Source organism: Mastomys coucha, unplaced genomic scaffold (genome assembly GCF_008632895.1).
Source record: "Mastomys coucha isolate ucsf_1 unplaced genomic scaffold, UCSF_Mcou_1 pScaffold11, whole genome shotgun sequence".
Classification (NCBI taxonomy): domain Eukaryota; kingdom Metazoa; phylum Chordata; class Mammalia; order Rodentia; family Muridae; genus Mastomys; species Mastomys coucha.
Window position 1 is genome coordinate 15,918,461 of NW_022196893.1, and position 17,289 is coordinate 15,935,749.

A 17,289-nucleotide genomic window follows, 5' to 3' on the forward strand; every position below is an offset into this window, starting at 1 on the left:
TTAGAGATATTTTTTCTTACTACACATATTTACTCTTGGGGTTGGGGGGAGGGATGAGTTGGTTTTCTCCCTCTTTCATGTGGGTCTGGATGATCAAACTCAGGTCAATAGGCTTGGTAGCAAGTGCCTCAACCTGCTGAGCCATCTGCTGGGCCATCATGACCTGCAGTTTCCATTTTCTTCTTTCACTTAAGTATGTCTTAAATTTCTTTCTGTCAAGGAGAGTATCTGAGTAATTACTCATAAATTTTACTCATTTAAAAATCATTTGGTTTATATTTACCCACTGTAGAAACCTAAGAATGTCTACAGACTCCTGGATTGTGTTAGGAAATCCCAAGGCTGGCAGGTTGGTGCTGCATCTGGGGCCTGTCCTTGTCCTGCCCCGCTTACCTCTGGGTAGACACCTATCAGGGCATCAGCTCTGGAGTAGAACTCCTCTTTCAGGGAAATAATGATCATCTGAAACTGTTCCTGACTCTGCTCTTTGATGTAACCGGAGACCTGGGAGGAAATAAAAAGCACTCCTTTCACCAGCAAGGCAAGGCCTCCTTTGGGCTCTGGGAACAATGGTTCTCTTTCTTTCTTTTTAGTTTTAAAAATCACTTTTGAGTTGATAACTCAAGGCTTAAAGATTAGGAAACTGTGGCAAGTGTATACAATTTTATAATCTAATCTTGGATAAAGATGGATTCTAGCTCTTTTAGGAAGCTCAATTCCAAAGAAATAAAATGATTAGGGTATGGTGGTTCTGTAATTCTAGAGAAGCAAAGGGTCTGAGTGTCCAGTATCCTCGAGGCAATGCCTCTCAAAGTTTCCTTTAGGAAACTCAATTGAAGAAAATCCCTTTCCAGTGCCATGGCCTTTATGTGGGGACATTTTATATCCAGACCATCAAATCCTCTTATCTCCTGTTCCTACTATCATTATTCCAAGACTTCTGTTCCTCCATCATGGCTACTAACATGGTCTCTAACACTAGAGTCCCTTCTGCGAATGTGGCTTTTTAACCTGTCTCACTCACTTGAGGTATGTGGTACTCCAGAAGCATAGCTATCTTGAAAACACAGCACTTAGTTCCAGTGTATTCTGACCCAGACCAATCTTAGGCACTTGGTAAGTACTATCTTACTAGATAAAAGTCTGAGTCTTAGTTTTCCTGTACTCAAGTTCTGAGTGGTTTATTTTGACATTCTGTTTTGTTTGACAAGCAAGCCATCAAATGGATGAATGCTAACATGTGAGAAGAGAGTCCAGAGCAGTCACTCAAGTGTGCATGAGCTGGACATGGTGGCACAAGACCTCCTTCAGAGGGTCTAAAAGGTATTGATTACCCTAAGTATTGTTGCTCTGCCTCCATGTTTTTTAATTCATGCTTCTGCTTGTTTGTCCTGACTTTCCTCTATGATGGACTGTGACAAAAGTATAATCCTAGTAAGTTCTTTCTCCCTAAGTTGTTTTTGGCCATGGTTTTGTCACAGCAATAAAACTAGAACATAAATATTCATTCTATTAGAAACTGAAAGCAGAAGCTGGGTGGTGGTGGATCACACCTTTAATCAGAGTGCTTGGGAGGCAGAGGCTAGCCTGGTCTACAGAGCAAGACAATCCAGGATAGCCAGGGCTACGCAGAGAAACACTGTCTTGAAAAACCAAAAGGAGTGGGATATTGAAATCAGAAAGAAACTTACTTTGCCAATGTTAGTATTGTCCAGTGCTGCATCTACTTCATCTAAAACAAAGAATGGTGCAGGCCGAAAACTAGAAAAGAATAACATGTACATGAGTAACAACTTCATATTTGTTTTATGAAAGACTTAGAGACAAAGAGCAGCGATACTTAGGGTAATCAAGACCTTTTAGACCCTCTGAGGGAGGTCTTGTGCCACCATGCCCAGCTCATGCACACTTGAGTGACTGCTCTGAGCCCTCTTCTTACATGTCTGCATACTGGATTCCACATGAACAGCCAGCCATCATTTCTCCAGCAACTCCCCGCCCCTACCACTGTTCTCTCCTTTGGGCAGCTAGTGGCAGCAATTAATGTTATTTAGACCAAACCCATGGAGCCATGACTGACTCCTTCACGTTCCATGTGTGTCAGTAACCTCTGGCTCTCACACTGTCCCAAGCCAACACTGTCTTTCACTTTGCTTGTTAGAACAGCATCCTAACCCTGTTGCCATCACTGCCACATGAAGTATATTCCATACATGCTAAGCACACTTTGGCCTCAGAGCCTTTGTTGCTACTCTTTGTTACATCTAGAACAGTCTTGCTTTTGCTATCTATATAACTTGTTCCCTTAATTCTATTTATTTATTTATTTATTCATTTATTTATTTATTTATTTTTTTCGAGACAGGGTTTCTCTGTATAGCCCTGGCTGTCCTGGAACCCCTAATTCTTATCTAATCTTTTTATTGTTGTAAAGTACCTCAGGGCCATTCATATCTCCATTCCTTTTTTTTTCTTTATGGGATTTGTCATTTACAAATATTCTCTGTATTAGGGAAACTGTTTACTTCACTATCTCCTCCAATGAAAATAAATCTTCCCACAATGGTGTGTTAAATGAGCCTAAAGTCTCATACATGGGAGACTCTATTGCTGAACTATAGCCCCCAGCAAAAATGACATTTTTGGTTTTTGAGACAAAGTTTCTCTGTCACAGCTCTGGCTATCCTGGAACTCACTCTGTAGACCAGACTGGCCTCAAACTCACAGAGATCTACCTGCCCCTGCCTCCCGAGTGCTGGGATTAGAGGTGTACACCACCACCATTGGCAAAATTAAGTACTTTTAAGGAAGACACTTTGTTTGGTTCACAGGAATCTCCAGAGCCTGCAACAATACCTGAAAGTGTGATTATTTAATAGAGTGAAGGGGTGGGTTGCTACCTAGTGATAATCTCATTCTGCTGTGATTCTGTGTCTACCTCATCATGGTTTTTCTCTGTACCTCTCCTGTGGGGGGCTGTACCATTTCTTTCTTGAAACCAGAAGTCAAATCCCAATGTTCTGTTCCTGGTGATGGGAAGACAGCAGCACCCACACTGCTATTGCCTGCTATGATTGCTGAAATCTGTTGTTTGTCTTAATTTTACTCAACTTTTGTTTCTTGATTTATATTTCAAGGGAAACAGTATAGCGATCATCAGTGGAAATGAGGATTTCAAGCCCCCTCTTCCTTTTTTTCAAAGAAATATTTTGCTTTCATTATACAGCAGAACTCTGAGTATGGCTTAGGAAAATAATATGTAAACTAGGTCATTGCTTTTGTTCATTTTTTTGGAAATCTTGATGTCTTATGTCAATTATCCAAGTATCATCCTTTTATAAAGCTAAAAAACTACTAGCTATCACCAAATTTTGTCAAAGACGTTACTTGTAGATTTTCCAACTTGATATAATATCCTTAAAATAAACCTCAATTTTATGACTGGAAAGATAGCTCTGCTAAATATTATTAAAAAAATAATTATAGGCTTTCTGTAAAAAGACAAATTTGGTAACTTGCTGTGGCCTTACCTGTGTACAGCAAATAGTAGAGCCAAAGCAGCCACACACTTTTCTCCCCCTGACAAGTTGTCCATGGGCATGAACCGTTTCCCTGGAGCCACACAATTATAGCTAATTCCATCTAAGTAAGGTTCTTCAGGGTTCTCTGGGCTAAGAAATGCCTAAAACACATGTATTTAGCCATATCAGAAAAGTAATCAATACATTTTAAGTTAGGTGGCAACATATTTAAGTGAAAAAATTCTTTCTCTTGGTTAGGTTCTTCTCAGTTTTGATGGGAAAAATACTAATACCTGTAAATACATTTAGTTGTGCATTACCCACAGATATCAAGGTTATTTGGGTTGAGGGGAAATGAGAATGTTCAACATATCCACAGTCCATCTCTTTCCACCATAATTCCAGTCAAATTTCAGCAGCAGATACCACAGACTTATGAACAGTCTCCATCAACTTACTTGTTGGTCCATGTCTCTGACATTTACTGAATACTTACTATGGGCCATATATTGTAGGTGTATGTATGTATCCTGTTTTCAATAAGTAAATATGTTATTTTACTAAAAAGTTATGTTTTGCTGAAGATCTAAAATTCAGATTCAGGATCATTTCAGTCAGAATGTAAATCCAGGCAGAGCTGGTACACAAATCTTGACCTATATTTTTTCCATATTTACTTCTATAAGCATTTGCTATGGCTAATACAACAGAGTACATAATAAAATGGGCCCAGAGATTCATTCAAAGGGATATTATAGGGATTTGATCCCACCTTTAGTCTTCCTCTCTCCTTTGATATGTTGATCAATATACCACAACTATTTCTTACCATACAGACAGTAGTTTCATTAAGTAAATTTAGTACTAGACAACTCATCTCTTGAAAAAATTTAGACATCAAATGATCTAACCCTACTCATGTTTCAAGTGGAAGAATAGGTAGGCCCAAAGTAGCTGACTTGTCTGCCACCAGCATAGTTGAGTGGACTCCAGAACACTTGTCTTGAGATGATCAATCTTCCTGCACTGGCTTTGTACCTATGTCATTAAGGACTATGAAGTGGTCAATTATTTATCACCAGAAAACAAACACCATTATTGACACCAAGCTCCCTCTAGTGTCAGAAGTTGAGAAACACACCTGGGCACTGTTGTTCCTGCAGAGCTTCTTGTAGATTTGATCAATTGAGACTGAGATGTGCTCAAAACATTGACTGAAAGCATCGTACCTCCGTCTTTTCACCTGTTCAAACTCTTGCCTACATATTCTGGCTTCCTTTCTGCTGGCCTCAAAAGCTAAGAGAAAAAAATCAATGATCTTTATTTTTGAGTTTGGTTGTCTTGAATATACCTGCGTTCAAAATACTTTACCTATTACTAAATTCTGAGAGCATAACTTTTAAGCTTTTTTAAGCCTTTTAAAAGTTTTTAAAAGTCTTTTCCTGACAGAACTAGTATCTAAATGTTAGCAAATCCTGACAGTGTATTTAATATACTTATTTGTCTGGTATAAAAATTCTTGATTATGTTTTAAAATAATTAATACTATTTTGTTGTTGTTGAGACAAAGTCTCATGAGGCCAGGTTGGCCTCAAACTCACTATGTGGCTGAGCATGACCTTGAACTCTGATGCTTCTGCCTCTGCCTCTAGAATTCTGGTATTATATAGGTACAAAAACCCAGTTTTAGGGATTTGGAAATGGAACCCATGGCTTCATGTGTATTAGGTAAGTATTTGTCCAATAGAGCTACATTCTCAACCCCCAATAAACCTATTTTTAAATAAAGTAGAACATTCTTCATGAAGGCATTTATGCTTCAGTATTAAAAAGCACACATTACCATGTGGCAACAGAGAAAAAATGCATGCTAATAAAAGAAAGGTTCAATACAAGGGGGTTATTGGCACATACAGAAATAAAAACACAGAAGAATATCATCTTTCTAACAACTATAAACTCAATTTTACCATCTGCAGATTCTTGAAACTTGTCTCTGACAGCCTTTAAGTTCTCCTGTGCTCGAAGGTTTGGAGCTGCAGTCTTCAGTAGAGTGTTTTCTTGGGCTGCTACTTGCTGTAGAAGGAGTGTAAGGTGGGCCTCCACCTCCTTATCTGATTGAAGAGCCTATCATTAGCAAAGAACACTGATTGGCATGCCTTTAAAACTCAATGGTAAGACCTAAGTACAAGACTTACCATTCTTTGTGTGTATGAGCATATCTCCCACAGCACGTGTGTGGAGGTAAGAGGACAACTTTTGGGACTGATTCTCTTCTTCTGTAATGTATGACCCAGGAATTGAATTCAGGTTGGTGGCAAGTGGCTTTATTTGGTGAACTACCTTGTTGGTCTAAGACTACTATCATCTATTCTGCGGTGGCCCTGGGGGTTGGGGTGGTGTTGGTTATTTGGTTTCTTGAGATAGGGTCTTGCATTTTAGCCTTGGTTGGTCTGGTATTCACTGTGTAGCCTAGATAGGCATCACATTTGTAGTAATCCTCCTACCTCAAACTTGCAAATGCTGTGATTACAGGTTTGTGCCATCACACCTGGCAAGGCCACTACTATCTGACTCTAATTTACCCTCTGCATGTCCTTGTTCCCTTTTGGAAGTCATCACATTTGGTACTGTAGTCAGGCGGGCAGCGTCTGTGATTCCCTACCCAGCTGTGTCTGCTGTGGCTCTAATACTGATCATGCTGCTCTGGAACACCCTTTCCTTCTTCAGATTGTGATCATGCTCAAAATGTGAACATTTGTTTATCATCTGTTTCTTTGTTCATTAAAGAAACTAGCTAACTATGATGAACTGGTTAGACACTGAACTGTCAATCAGGAAAACTGATATTTGCCTTAAAAGATTCAGAGGGGCTGGCTAGAGAGATGGCTCAGTGGCTGCTCTTCAGAGGACCTGAGTTTGATTTCTAGAATCCATATGGTGGCTCACAACCATCTATAACTCTGGTTCCAGGGCAACTGGTGCCTACTCTGGCTTCTGAGGGTATCAAGCATGTGTGTAATACATGAATATACATGTAGGCAAAACATTAAAAAAAATAATTAAAAAAAACACTCACAGAAGTTAGAAATACAAACTGACATTTACATTGGGATGAGAAAGCTTACTTACAGGATGAGCATAGGTACTATGGGGCAGAGAGAAGGAATTCAAATGACCTGGAGGTGTAATGCATAACTCCAAAGTCAGGGGAAGGGGAAAGTGTAAGCCACACTCTTCCAGGAAAACTTTTTTGACTCCTAAAGGGGGTTAGTTAGTACATAACAAAGATAATATTTAACTCACTGGGGAAAACACTTTGAAAATTGAATAAGGTGCATATTTAGGTGACTTTTAAAAAATAAGAGTAAATTTTAAGTGATCAAGTATGATAGTTTCTTGCCAAAAGACTACACTTTCCCACTTCCCTTGTATAAAGCAAGTAAAGCAAAACAAGTTTAAAGTAAACTTAAAGTTTTCTTAAAGTAATATTCAAAATCAGGTATATAAAAATTGGCCATGAAAATTTGCATGCTTGGGTAAAATAGGTTAAATTTACAATATACTCCCATGGCAGGAAGTCCCCAGACTCAAGTTGTTCCCTTATTTGGAACACGTTTCCCTTGATGGAGCACCATCCCACCAGAGTAAAATGCTTGTTAGTCTCCTTACAGGGCAAGGATGCATGGGAATTAAAACCTGCTAGAAATTTGCTGCATCTGCCTCTGGCTGTATAGGCCTGGCCAGCTCTGGTCATGTAAGCCTGACCCAAAACAAAACAAAACAAAATACCCTTCCTTATCTAAAGATGAATTACTCCTCATGTTTCACATGACAGGGAGATGGGTATTCTTGCCCAATGGAGGATCTCAGTCTGCACCCACATCCTAAATGTCTCAAACTGGAGAGAGGCAAATAACAATTATTCTAGTCTCAATGTCTTTCAAACTGGCATTTGAGGATGCTGTGAACAGGGAAACTTTGCACTTAAGCTTACTGCCTGACTGGTATGGGACCTGCATGCTAGTTCACTTGGCCACACCCTTTACCTTGGCATTCAATTCTTCCTCTTATCAAAAGCTATTTTCAGGGTCCACACCCTAACTACCCATGTGCTCTGATTAAAGAAGGCTGCCAGATATTCTGTCCTCAAACTCACAGCTTTGGAAAGGTAGGTGTACTTGCTGGTTTTGTGTGTCAACTTGACACAGGCTGGAGTTATCACAGATAAGGGACCTTCAGTTGGGGAAGTGCCTCCATGAGATCCAGCTGTGAGGCATTTTCTCAATTAGTGATCAAGGGAATAGGGCCCCTTGTGGGTGGTGCCATCCTGGGCTGGAAGTCTTGGGTTCTATAAGAGAGCAGGCTGAGCAAGCCTGGGGAAGCAAGCCAATAAGGAACATCCCTCCATGGCCTCTGCATCAGCTCCTGCTTCCTGACCTGCTTGAGTTCCAGTCCTGACTTCCTTTGTGATAAACAGCAATGTGGAAGTAAGCCAAATAAACCCTTTCCTCCCCAACTTGCTTCTTGGTCATGATGTTTGTGCAGGAATAGAAACCCTGACTAAGACAGTAGGTATTCAGAATATCCAAGCCATATCTTTGGCAGCTGGTTTTTGTATCTGTAGAGTCAACAGTGATTTTATTAAGTAATATCTATTAACCCATAAGCCCTCAGAGACCTCTGGAGCTGACTTAGATGAAGGAGATTCTCACCAACTTAGATTCACCTGTGGTACTTTCAGACCGGACTCCAGGCTTTACCCAGATGGAGAGCGTCAGGCCAGTGCCTACACTCCTACCAGGAAGCTCCAAAGAGTGCACAGAGTGATGCTTGTGGGTATTCTCTTAGAAATTCCAAAAGCTCATTTAATTTGGTTATCTTGTTTTATAAATTATGCCTCAAAACAATGTTTTAAAATAGAATGATATTAAGAACTATGCTTACTGCTGTCAGTATGTGGTGACCTATGGATTTGTCCACCAACAAAAGGAGTAAAGAATTGGCCTTGTTAGTTCAGTCCATGTTACATGTAAATTATTTATTACAGATTTGACATGACTGATTGCTTTCATTTTTTCCATCTGTTGGTTGACCGTGTGGAATGAAAATGTTATAAAAATTTTACAATGTTCTGTTATAGGGTTAATTTTAGAAAACTTTAAAACGAATCATTTATTCTTGACAAGGCAAGTCACTGTCTCTGGGAATATACCTTTTATATTAAAATTAAAAATTATTTCTTTTGGTAGAATGCAATATAGAATTAAAATGTCTTTTTATATAGCTGGACAATATAAAATACATTTACTAAATAATTCTGGAATACAGGTGTAACAATTTGATGTTTACAAAATATATTGTCATGTTTTTAATACTAGATATGGCATTTAAGGTAATAGTCCCAATTTTACTTCATCAAATAGTTTCTGACCAGAAATTTTGTTTAACTTGAGATACTGTTTTTGTTCATTAAATAATATCTGGTACTGTTAATATTTAAAACAAATATACAAAGTTTATCATATATAAAGCAAGAAATATGAGACACTTTCTGTCCAAATTCACTCCTTGGATTGCTGACTTTAATTGGCTTCTTTTACAAAGCTTCTAGCTGGTTGGTTCCATATGCAGAAATCTGATGTGCCAACAGCTAATTACAGTTACCTATCATTCTACAGAACTCTGGAAATGGTCCAACCAGTTGTACAATTGCATTTAATCATATGTTATATTGGCTCACATTAGTATTGATGCAAAATTTCCTCATTAACTTTGTCCGTTAATGTTCTCCACAAAGTGGTAGTTATTATCTCCTGACTTATGTTCTGGATCTTTGCCAACAGTTAAGTTTTACCATGGCCCCTTGGTTGGCTTTTGCTCACCTCATCACTTTTCTGTCAGCTTTGAAGGAGTTACTGAGAGATCCACACCACCAAACCCTCAAAAGCAGTCCGGGTGATCTCTAAAAGGATATTAATGGAACATGGGCTGTCCAACTTATTCCTCTTCTTGCCACTCTGGACATTGTCTTGGGGATTCAGAACTAAAACAGCTGGACTGAAGCCTTCTTTGCATCAACTAACCTCTCTGTCTCATCAGCCAAAACAGCTTAACATCTTCCTTGACTCCTTGACTGCTGCAGTACTCCAAAATTAAAAAGGACTAGATCTGACTACTGCTAGGGATAGGACTTATGCCCTCCTCAAACAGTGCTGCTTCCATGCCAACAAATCCTAAATAATTTGAAATGTGGCCTAAAGACATCCTAAAGACACCAAACAAATCATTTCTGGGTTTCTCTCTCACTAGTTCCTCTCCTTGATCATTTTTTTCCTCCTTACTATTCTCATACCTATGTTTACCTTGTCTTTTAAAAGTTTTACCTACTGAACTTCTTCTTATGGGACCAGTACTTTCCCCTATGATAAAGACTCTGCTTAGCAGAAAACAGTTACAACTTCATTTTTAAATATCCTCTTGAAGTTGGAAACAGCAGTTTCCTTCTGAAAGACTTTACTACCCAGCTTCCCTTAGGGGCTACAGAAGTTATTTCTACCCCTATAAGGGGTGGCATCCGATCTTCTGTAGGCATTTTGGCAATCTACACAAATAGGTGACAAAAGCGCCCCCTCACCATTAATAAGCATGGTACCACCTAAGGTCAGAGAAAGCCTCTCTTTCTCTCTGCTTTCTATCTCTATACAGCTATCTTTACATAATCTGACAAAGCAGGCAAATGAAAACTAAAGAAGACATATATGCTGGGGCAGTAGCTCAGGTAAGTAGAGAGTGCTTGCCTAGTGTCCACAAAAGCCTGGGTTCCATCCCTAGCACTTCATACACTGTGTATCGTGGGACATGCCTCTAAACTCAGTACGTGGGAAGTAGAAATAAAAATATCATCAAGTTCAAGGTCATTTTCAATTACATAGTGAGTTTGAAGCCAGCCTGGGCTACACAAGACCCTGTCTCAAAAAACCAACAAATTAAAACCAAATACTCCACCAACACAAAATAATTTACTGGGTAATGAGGTAGGAAAAGATTTTTCTAAACTAAGGCAAAAATATGAAAGCAGTAAATAAAAAAACTGCAGAGAAGACAAAAGCTGATACAGATATGATCAAAGAATCCAGTAAGTCTTCCAAGTATATTAACATAATGTTTAAAGATCTGGGCCTTGCTACTCAGCATCATTCTTGATTTTTAACCTAGCCCATGCTTTGAGAAGATGAGCTACTCTTATGTGTGGGGAAGTGCTGAGGGACTAGGAACAGTAGACTAGGAATAGTAATGTCTCAGAAGAAGGCTAAGTGTATCTGAGCTACTGGCTCAGGAATGAACATGGGACCATGTTTAGATCACACTGTAACCACTGTAACTGATGGCTTAGGCTTACTAGGAACAACTTCAGTTTTAGAACAGTACTACCCCCAAAGGCAGGTTCACTTCTCTGAAGATGCTGGCATGTGGGTAGGTAGCCCAAATGGTAGTAGTCAGTGTCCACATGAGTTCAAGGTCAGCTGGCCTAGAGCATGATTGTCTCATTAAAAAAAAAAAAAAGAGTTACCTATTTCCTGCTATTTTGTTTTGTTTTGTTTTTGGTTTCTTTGAGACAGAGTTTCTCTGTGTAGCCCTGGCTGTCCTGGATCTCACTCTGTAGACCAGGCTGTCCTCGAACTCAGAAATCTGCCTGCCTCTGCCTCCCAAGTGCTGGGATTAAAGACGTGCACCACCACTGCCCTGCACTATTTTGTAATAATAGATATTTGGCATTCATCTTGGTTCCAGGCTCAGAACTAACACCCTTGGCATTTCTTGAGAGATAAGAGCTGCTATTGTTATTCACAATCTGCCCCTTTTCACTGTAATTTGAATTAATGCTAATAAACTGAAATTTGTAGGATGAAAACTGATTGCTAGATGTACCAAATGGGATTAGAAGCTTATAACTTTTAGCACATCTTCACTGGGAATGAAGAGAAGCTAGGGATTCAGTTTAATCACAAAAGTCACCAGCTGAGAGAGGGACATTGGGTTGGTGGGACACATGGATAGGCTGGCAGGTCAGCACACCAAAAGGAGGCAAAATGCAAGGGACATCTGTACCTCCTCCATCCCTGTCCTGTACATCTCTTCCACTTGGCTCTTCCTATGTTATCTTTTATAACTGTTAGGTTTCAAACCTGGAACAAATGGCTGAGGTGCCTGTTTAACACATTAAAGTAGATCCTGAAAGATCTCCCTGCATCCCTCAGTCCCTACCTGGTACAGGGTGCCCTCCTGGCTGGCATACCCAGCCCCTACCTTTAACTCTACAACCCAGGGGGCTGAACTCTTCCATATATAATTTCACTATTTTGGTTACCTGCTCTTTGGACCTTTGGGCTTCATCCTGCTGCACTTGGTTCCTCTCCCCTCTCCTTACCTTCCCTACCTACTCCTCTGTGGAATAAGCTCAGTCTGGTCATGTCCACTTTGGACTCTCCCACATATCCCTGTTTCTATCTATATTCTCTTATATAACTACAATAAACCTTTTCTCCCACTATACCTAGGAACAGTTGTATCTTTTCCTTCCTATCTCTGTCATTCAGTAACAAATTGGCAAATGTAGAATAAATGATTACTCTGAATTCTGTGTGTAATTCTAGCAATTTACCACACTCAAGGATTAAGGTACCCCTGGGTGACTGGCACCCAAAGTGAAGATAGTCTGTGTCCTGAACTTGTGGACTCTGATGCCACCCCAAACAGTGCCAGACTGGAACTGAACTCTTAACATTTCCAGCTGGTGTTTAAAGAACTGCTAGTTCTCTAGTGTTGAAAACACTGTTAATACAGATGTTTGGTGGTGCACACACATATTTGTGTGTGTGCACATATGTTGGCTGTCTTACTTCAGTTTCTCTCTACCTTATTTTGATTAAAACTTTTATTTCTATTTTATAAGTTTTTTTTTTTGCTTGCATGTGTGTCTTGCACCACCTGCATGCAGTACCCAAGGAGGCCAGAAGAGGGCATTGGATCCTTTGGAACTGAAGTTAGAGATAACTTGTTAGTGGCTGTGTGGGTGAAGGGAACAAAACCTGATTCCTCTAGAAGAGCAGCCAGTGCTCTTAACCACTGAGCTATCTCTCCAACTTCATCTTATCTTTTGAGACAGGATCTGTCACTAGACCTAGAGCTTACTGATTGGCTAGAGTAGTTGGACAGTGAACTTTAGGGACCAACCTGTGTCTGCTTCCCCAGCTCTGGGATTACAAACATAAAACTGCTGCACCCAGCTTTTTTTGGGTGGGGTTATAGGGAGCCAAATTCAGGATATTATGTTTAATTGGCAATCACTTTACTGACTGGATCACTTCTGTAGCTTCTATTTTGATTTTTGGAGACCTAGTTTCATGGCACACAAGCTAACAAGATCCTCCTGCCTCTATATCCGAAGTGATTGCAAGGCATTGGCAATCATCATCTCAGCTTTCTGTTTTTCCTTTGATGTCTTTTCCCCACAAAATAAAGACAAAAAAAAAAAAACCCACCAACTAACCCATACCACACATCTTTAACCTAACCATACAAAAATGATTCTATAATATTTTAATAGCCAAATATTACCATTAATCACACACAGAAATCTTTACATTACCTTCAAATCCTCCCTTAGAGGGCTGTAGTCTATTTGGATGGATGCTTCTTTTTCATAGATATCAGCTGTTGCCTGGGTACTTTCTGTTTCAGTTAGCTGAAAAACAGACACTCTTGCCTGAATGGTAACCTCTACTCCAGCTACTTACTGAGTCATTCATATCAAGCTATCACCCTTATGCAACCACACAGCCAAAAAGGCCTGGCCTCAGTCATTCTTGACATAGTCATGCAGCAGTGAGTGTCCTATGCTCACTTTATTGCAAACACACCTTATTGACAAAGAATGTGGGGCCCACTCTCAGGACATACTCACTCCTCTGTTAGTGCAGCTTACCCTGCATGTCTGCTCAATTCTCACCTCGGCTGCTTACTGGGTGTCTTCTCTTAAGCTATACCTTTTTATCTTTGTTTCTGAGACCCACCACCAACACTCAGTGTGATGGTCTCTACATGCTTGGCACAGGGAGTGGCACTATTAGGAGGTGTGGCCTTGTTGGAGGAAGTGTGTCACTGTAGGCATGGGCTTTAAGACCCTTGACCTAGCTACCTGGAAGCCAGTGTTCTCCTAGTAGCCTTTAGCTCCTCCTGCACCATACCTGTCTGGACACTGTCATACTCCTGCCTTGATGATAATGAACTGAACCTCTGAATCTGTAAGTCAGCCCAAATTAAATGCTGCCCATATAAGAATTGCCTTGGTCATAGGGTATTGTTATGATAACCCTACCATGCTTTTGTCTGGAAGAATGTGGATTTGGGGAGTTTGGATTTGGGAAGCAGAAGAATGCTTTAAGTGGGGCTTAATGTACCTTCCTAGTAGTAGGAATATGTAAATCACTGGTGCTGAGGATGATTTGAACTGTGCAGACCTGGCCCAATATGTTTCAGTGGAGAAGAATTTCAGTATGTGGCCTAGAGACTGTTTTGTGATATTTTGGTGAAGAATATGGCTGCTTTTTGCCTTTGTTTGAAGAGCCTGCCTAAAGCTAAGGTGAAGAAATTTATATTAATTACTTTGACAAAGGAAGTCTCAAAACAACTTAGAATAAATCAGTTGTGTGATTACTAAAGTTCATTCTTATGAAGAGCATTTAATGAAAAGGAGCAAGCTGAGAAAGGAAAAAGATAAAGTGTATTTTTTATTATGCTATGGCTAGGTATGGCCCCCATAGACTCATGTGTTTGAACAAGCCTATGGGGGCCAGGGAATGAAATGTGGTGGTTTGAATATGCTTGGCCCAGAGAATGGCATTATTAGGACATGTGACCTTGTTGGTGGAAGTGTGTCATTGTGGACATGGGCTTTAATTCCTGTAAGCCAGTCTTCTAGCAATTCCATGTGTGAGATACAAGGTTGTTTTAGATTGTCTAGAGCAGATAAGATTTGTCTCGTGCTCTAGCAGGAGTATCATTTTGACAACACAGATAGTTTCTGCAAGTGTATGATGTTTGGAATTCTGGACTCTTGAAAGGGTATATAAATGCTAGTGTCCTGAGAGGGGCTGTAGTGGTGGTGGTGGTGGTGGCAGCTGCTGCTGCTTGCTGTTGATGCAGTTTGTTAATTAGATGTGGGAAGAAATATGAGAAGAAATTGGATATCCTGATGGTGAAGATCAAACATGCCCCAAGGAACTCCATAACCCTAACAATATCAATGCCCCCTTCCCCTCCAACCTTCTTTCTCTTCAACCTAGTATTGCAGGGATGGAAGGGTGGAATAGGGGTGGAGAAGGGTGGTAGAAAAGAACCCATAAAGTACCCAAAAGTCTGGCTACAATATATGTGTTAAAACAACTCAAATACAAGTTAAAGCTGAGTGTTAAGTGTATTGCAAAAGCTCTACATATCATGAGTGTGACTTCATTGCATATAAGAAATGGCTTTTGTCTAAGTTTGGCTAAAATATTTTAATGTTATGATCTCAAGTTCTATTTTTCTTCAAATGATATGTCATTCTTTACAACTTTTGTGTGTGCATATGCATTCTCTTTACCTATCCATTTGTTGATTGGAATCCAAGTTATTTTCATGTGTTTGGCTATTGTGAACAGTACTCCAATATACAGATAGGCAAGTGTACCTGTGGTATGCTAATTCTTTAGAACACATAACAGAATAGTAGTATATCTGAATCATATGATAGGTTTTTGTTGGTGGTGGTTTATTTTTTTACTTGAGAAACAAGAATATAGATTTCCACAGTTGAGTATGCTAGTTTGTATTTCTACTAGCACCGTATAAAGTGATTCCTTTTCCCACATCCTCATCAGCATATGTTGCCGTTTGTTTTCTTGATGGTAGCCATTATGATCTAAGTGTTAATTCTTGCTATTAGTTCTTGAGTTGTTAGAATCCTTTTCATTAAGTCCTCACCTCTCTATATATTTTCAAGGATTCTGTTTCCCCTGGCAGTTTCAAGTCTCACACTAAAGTCTTCGATCTATTTTGAATTTGTTTTTGTATAGTGACAGGGAAGGAGTTTCAAAACAACTTAGAATAAATCTGTTGTGTGATTACTAAAGTTCATTCTTATGAAGAGCATTTACTGAAAAGGAGCAAGCTGAGAAAGGAAAAAGATATGACAGATTTTTTTCCCAGTGCCCTTTACGGAGGATGTTGTTTCTCCAATATCTGATTTGAGCTCTTTTACTAAAAATCAGGTTGCTAAGGTAGATGTTAAAGTACATGAAAACTAATGAATATATTTCCTTTATTCTGTCCCATTGGTTTGTGTATGTTTTTTGTTAGTAGCATACATAATGCTCTACTGTAGTAATGTACTTTCACTAGTTACATATGTACACATATACAATATAGGCCAGGAAGGATCTATATATGAAAAAAAAAGTGGCTTTTTCTTCCTGGCTTTGAATCACCATCTTTTCAAAACCTTGCAAGTTGAGTTCCAAGACAGCCAGGGCTATACAGAGAAACCCTGTCTCAAAAAAAAAAAAAACAAAAAACAAAAAAAAAACAAGAAACAAACAAACAAACAAACAAAAAAAACGAAAAAAACCTTGCAAGTGTTAAACATTTTGTTGAGAGTAAGGCTATGCACAGAAGATACTGTACTGGAGTTTCAGAATTCTCAGTCCTATTAAGCCTCATGTAAGATAGGCAGCTCCCAGGGCTTACCTACCAACAGCAGGTAAGCATTGTTAACCTCAGAAGATGAGGTTCTGGTAAAGTAATTTCTCCAGAGGACAGCAGACCCTGTTAAGTGAGAGCTTGACATCACTTCAGAAGGGTACAACATAAAAAAGTCCAAGATCCTGAGATCGGCACTCCCTAAAGTCTTCATATATATGTATTCTTGAGATATGGTCCCACTATATAGCCCAGATTGTTTTGAACTTTTTTTTTTCTTGAGGAATGTGATATTATAAAAATGTCTGCAAAGATACCATTGAATTCTTTCTTATTGGCTACCAACTGCTAAGCATATTTTCCATGATTAATTGTGCTTAGCATCCCCTATAAACTTCTCTGGAGGAAACTAATTTTTCCTTTGCATGTAAGTGTCAGTTGCAGAATTTGTTGGTTAGCAGGTGAAAGCCCATGTCCATTTCCATCTCCCAACATGGAGTTCTATCTGGATTTATTTGGTTCAGGCTCTATACCTGCAGCCACAGTCTCTGTGAATTCGTATGTGCATCAGCCCAATTGTGTCAGGAAGATGCTCCTTCCTTGGAATCATGGAACCACTCTGGCTCTTATAATCTTTTCTTGTTTTTTAATTAGTTTATTTATATTTCAAATGTTCTCCCTTTTCCTGGCTTCCCTTCCAAAAGCCCCCCTATTTCCCTTCCCCTGCTCACCAACTCACCCTCTCCGGTTTTCTGGCCCTGGCATTCCCCTACATTCTCCTCTCAGCCTTCCAATCCCTCAAGTGCTAGGTCTTTACAAGATTACACCATTGTGACCAATTTAGAAACCCTAATTTTCTTTCTTTTTTTTTATTTAAAGATTTATTTATTTATTTGTTATATGTAAGTACACTGTAGCAGTCTTCAGACACTCCAGAAGAAGGTGTCAGATCTTGTTATGGATGGTTGTGAGCCATCATGTGGTTGCTGGGATTTGAACTCAGGACCTTTGGAAGAGCAGTCGGTGC

At 39.5% G+C, this 17,289-nt stretch overlaps 1 protein-coding gene across 2 annotated transcripts in view; it reads right to left on the minus strand.

The window, feature by feature from the left end:
* The window catches only part of Smc1b (structural maintenance of chromosomes 1B), a 64,660-nt gene that overhangs the window by 1,196 nt on the left and 46,175 nt on the right, over positions 1–17,289 (minus strand). The window contains exons 19-24 of one of the 2 annotated variants that reach the window (XM_031351716.1): positions 13,174–13,269; positions 5,492–5,648; positions 4,663–4,817; positions 3,531–3,682; positions 1,692–1,761; positions 394–504 (exon numbers count right to left, since the gene is read on the minus strand). In XM_031351716.1, coding sequence (XP_031207576.1) covers positions 394–504; positions 1,692–1,761; positions 3,531–3,682; positions 4,663–4,817; positions 5,492–5,648; positions 13,174–13,269 — 741 coding nt within the window. The remainder of the gene's footprint in view (positions 1–393; positions 505–1,691; positions 1,762–3,530; positions 3,683–4,662; positions 4,818–5,491; positions 5,649–13,173; positions 13,270–17,289) is intronic. The other variant, XM_031351726.1, reaches the window with a different exon arrangement.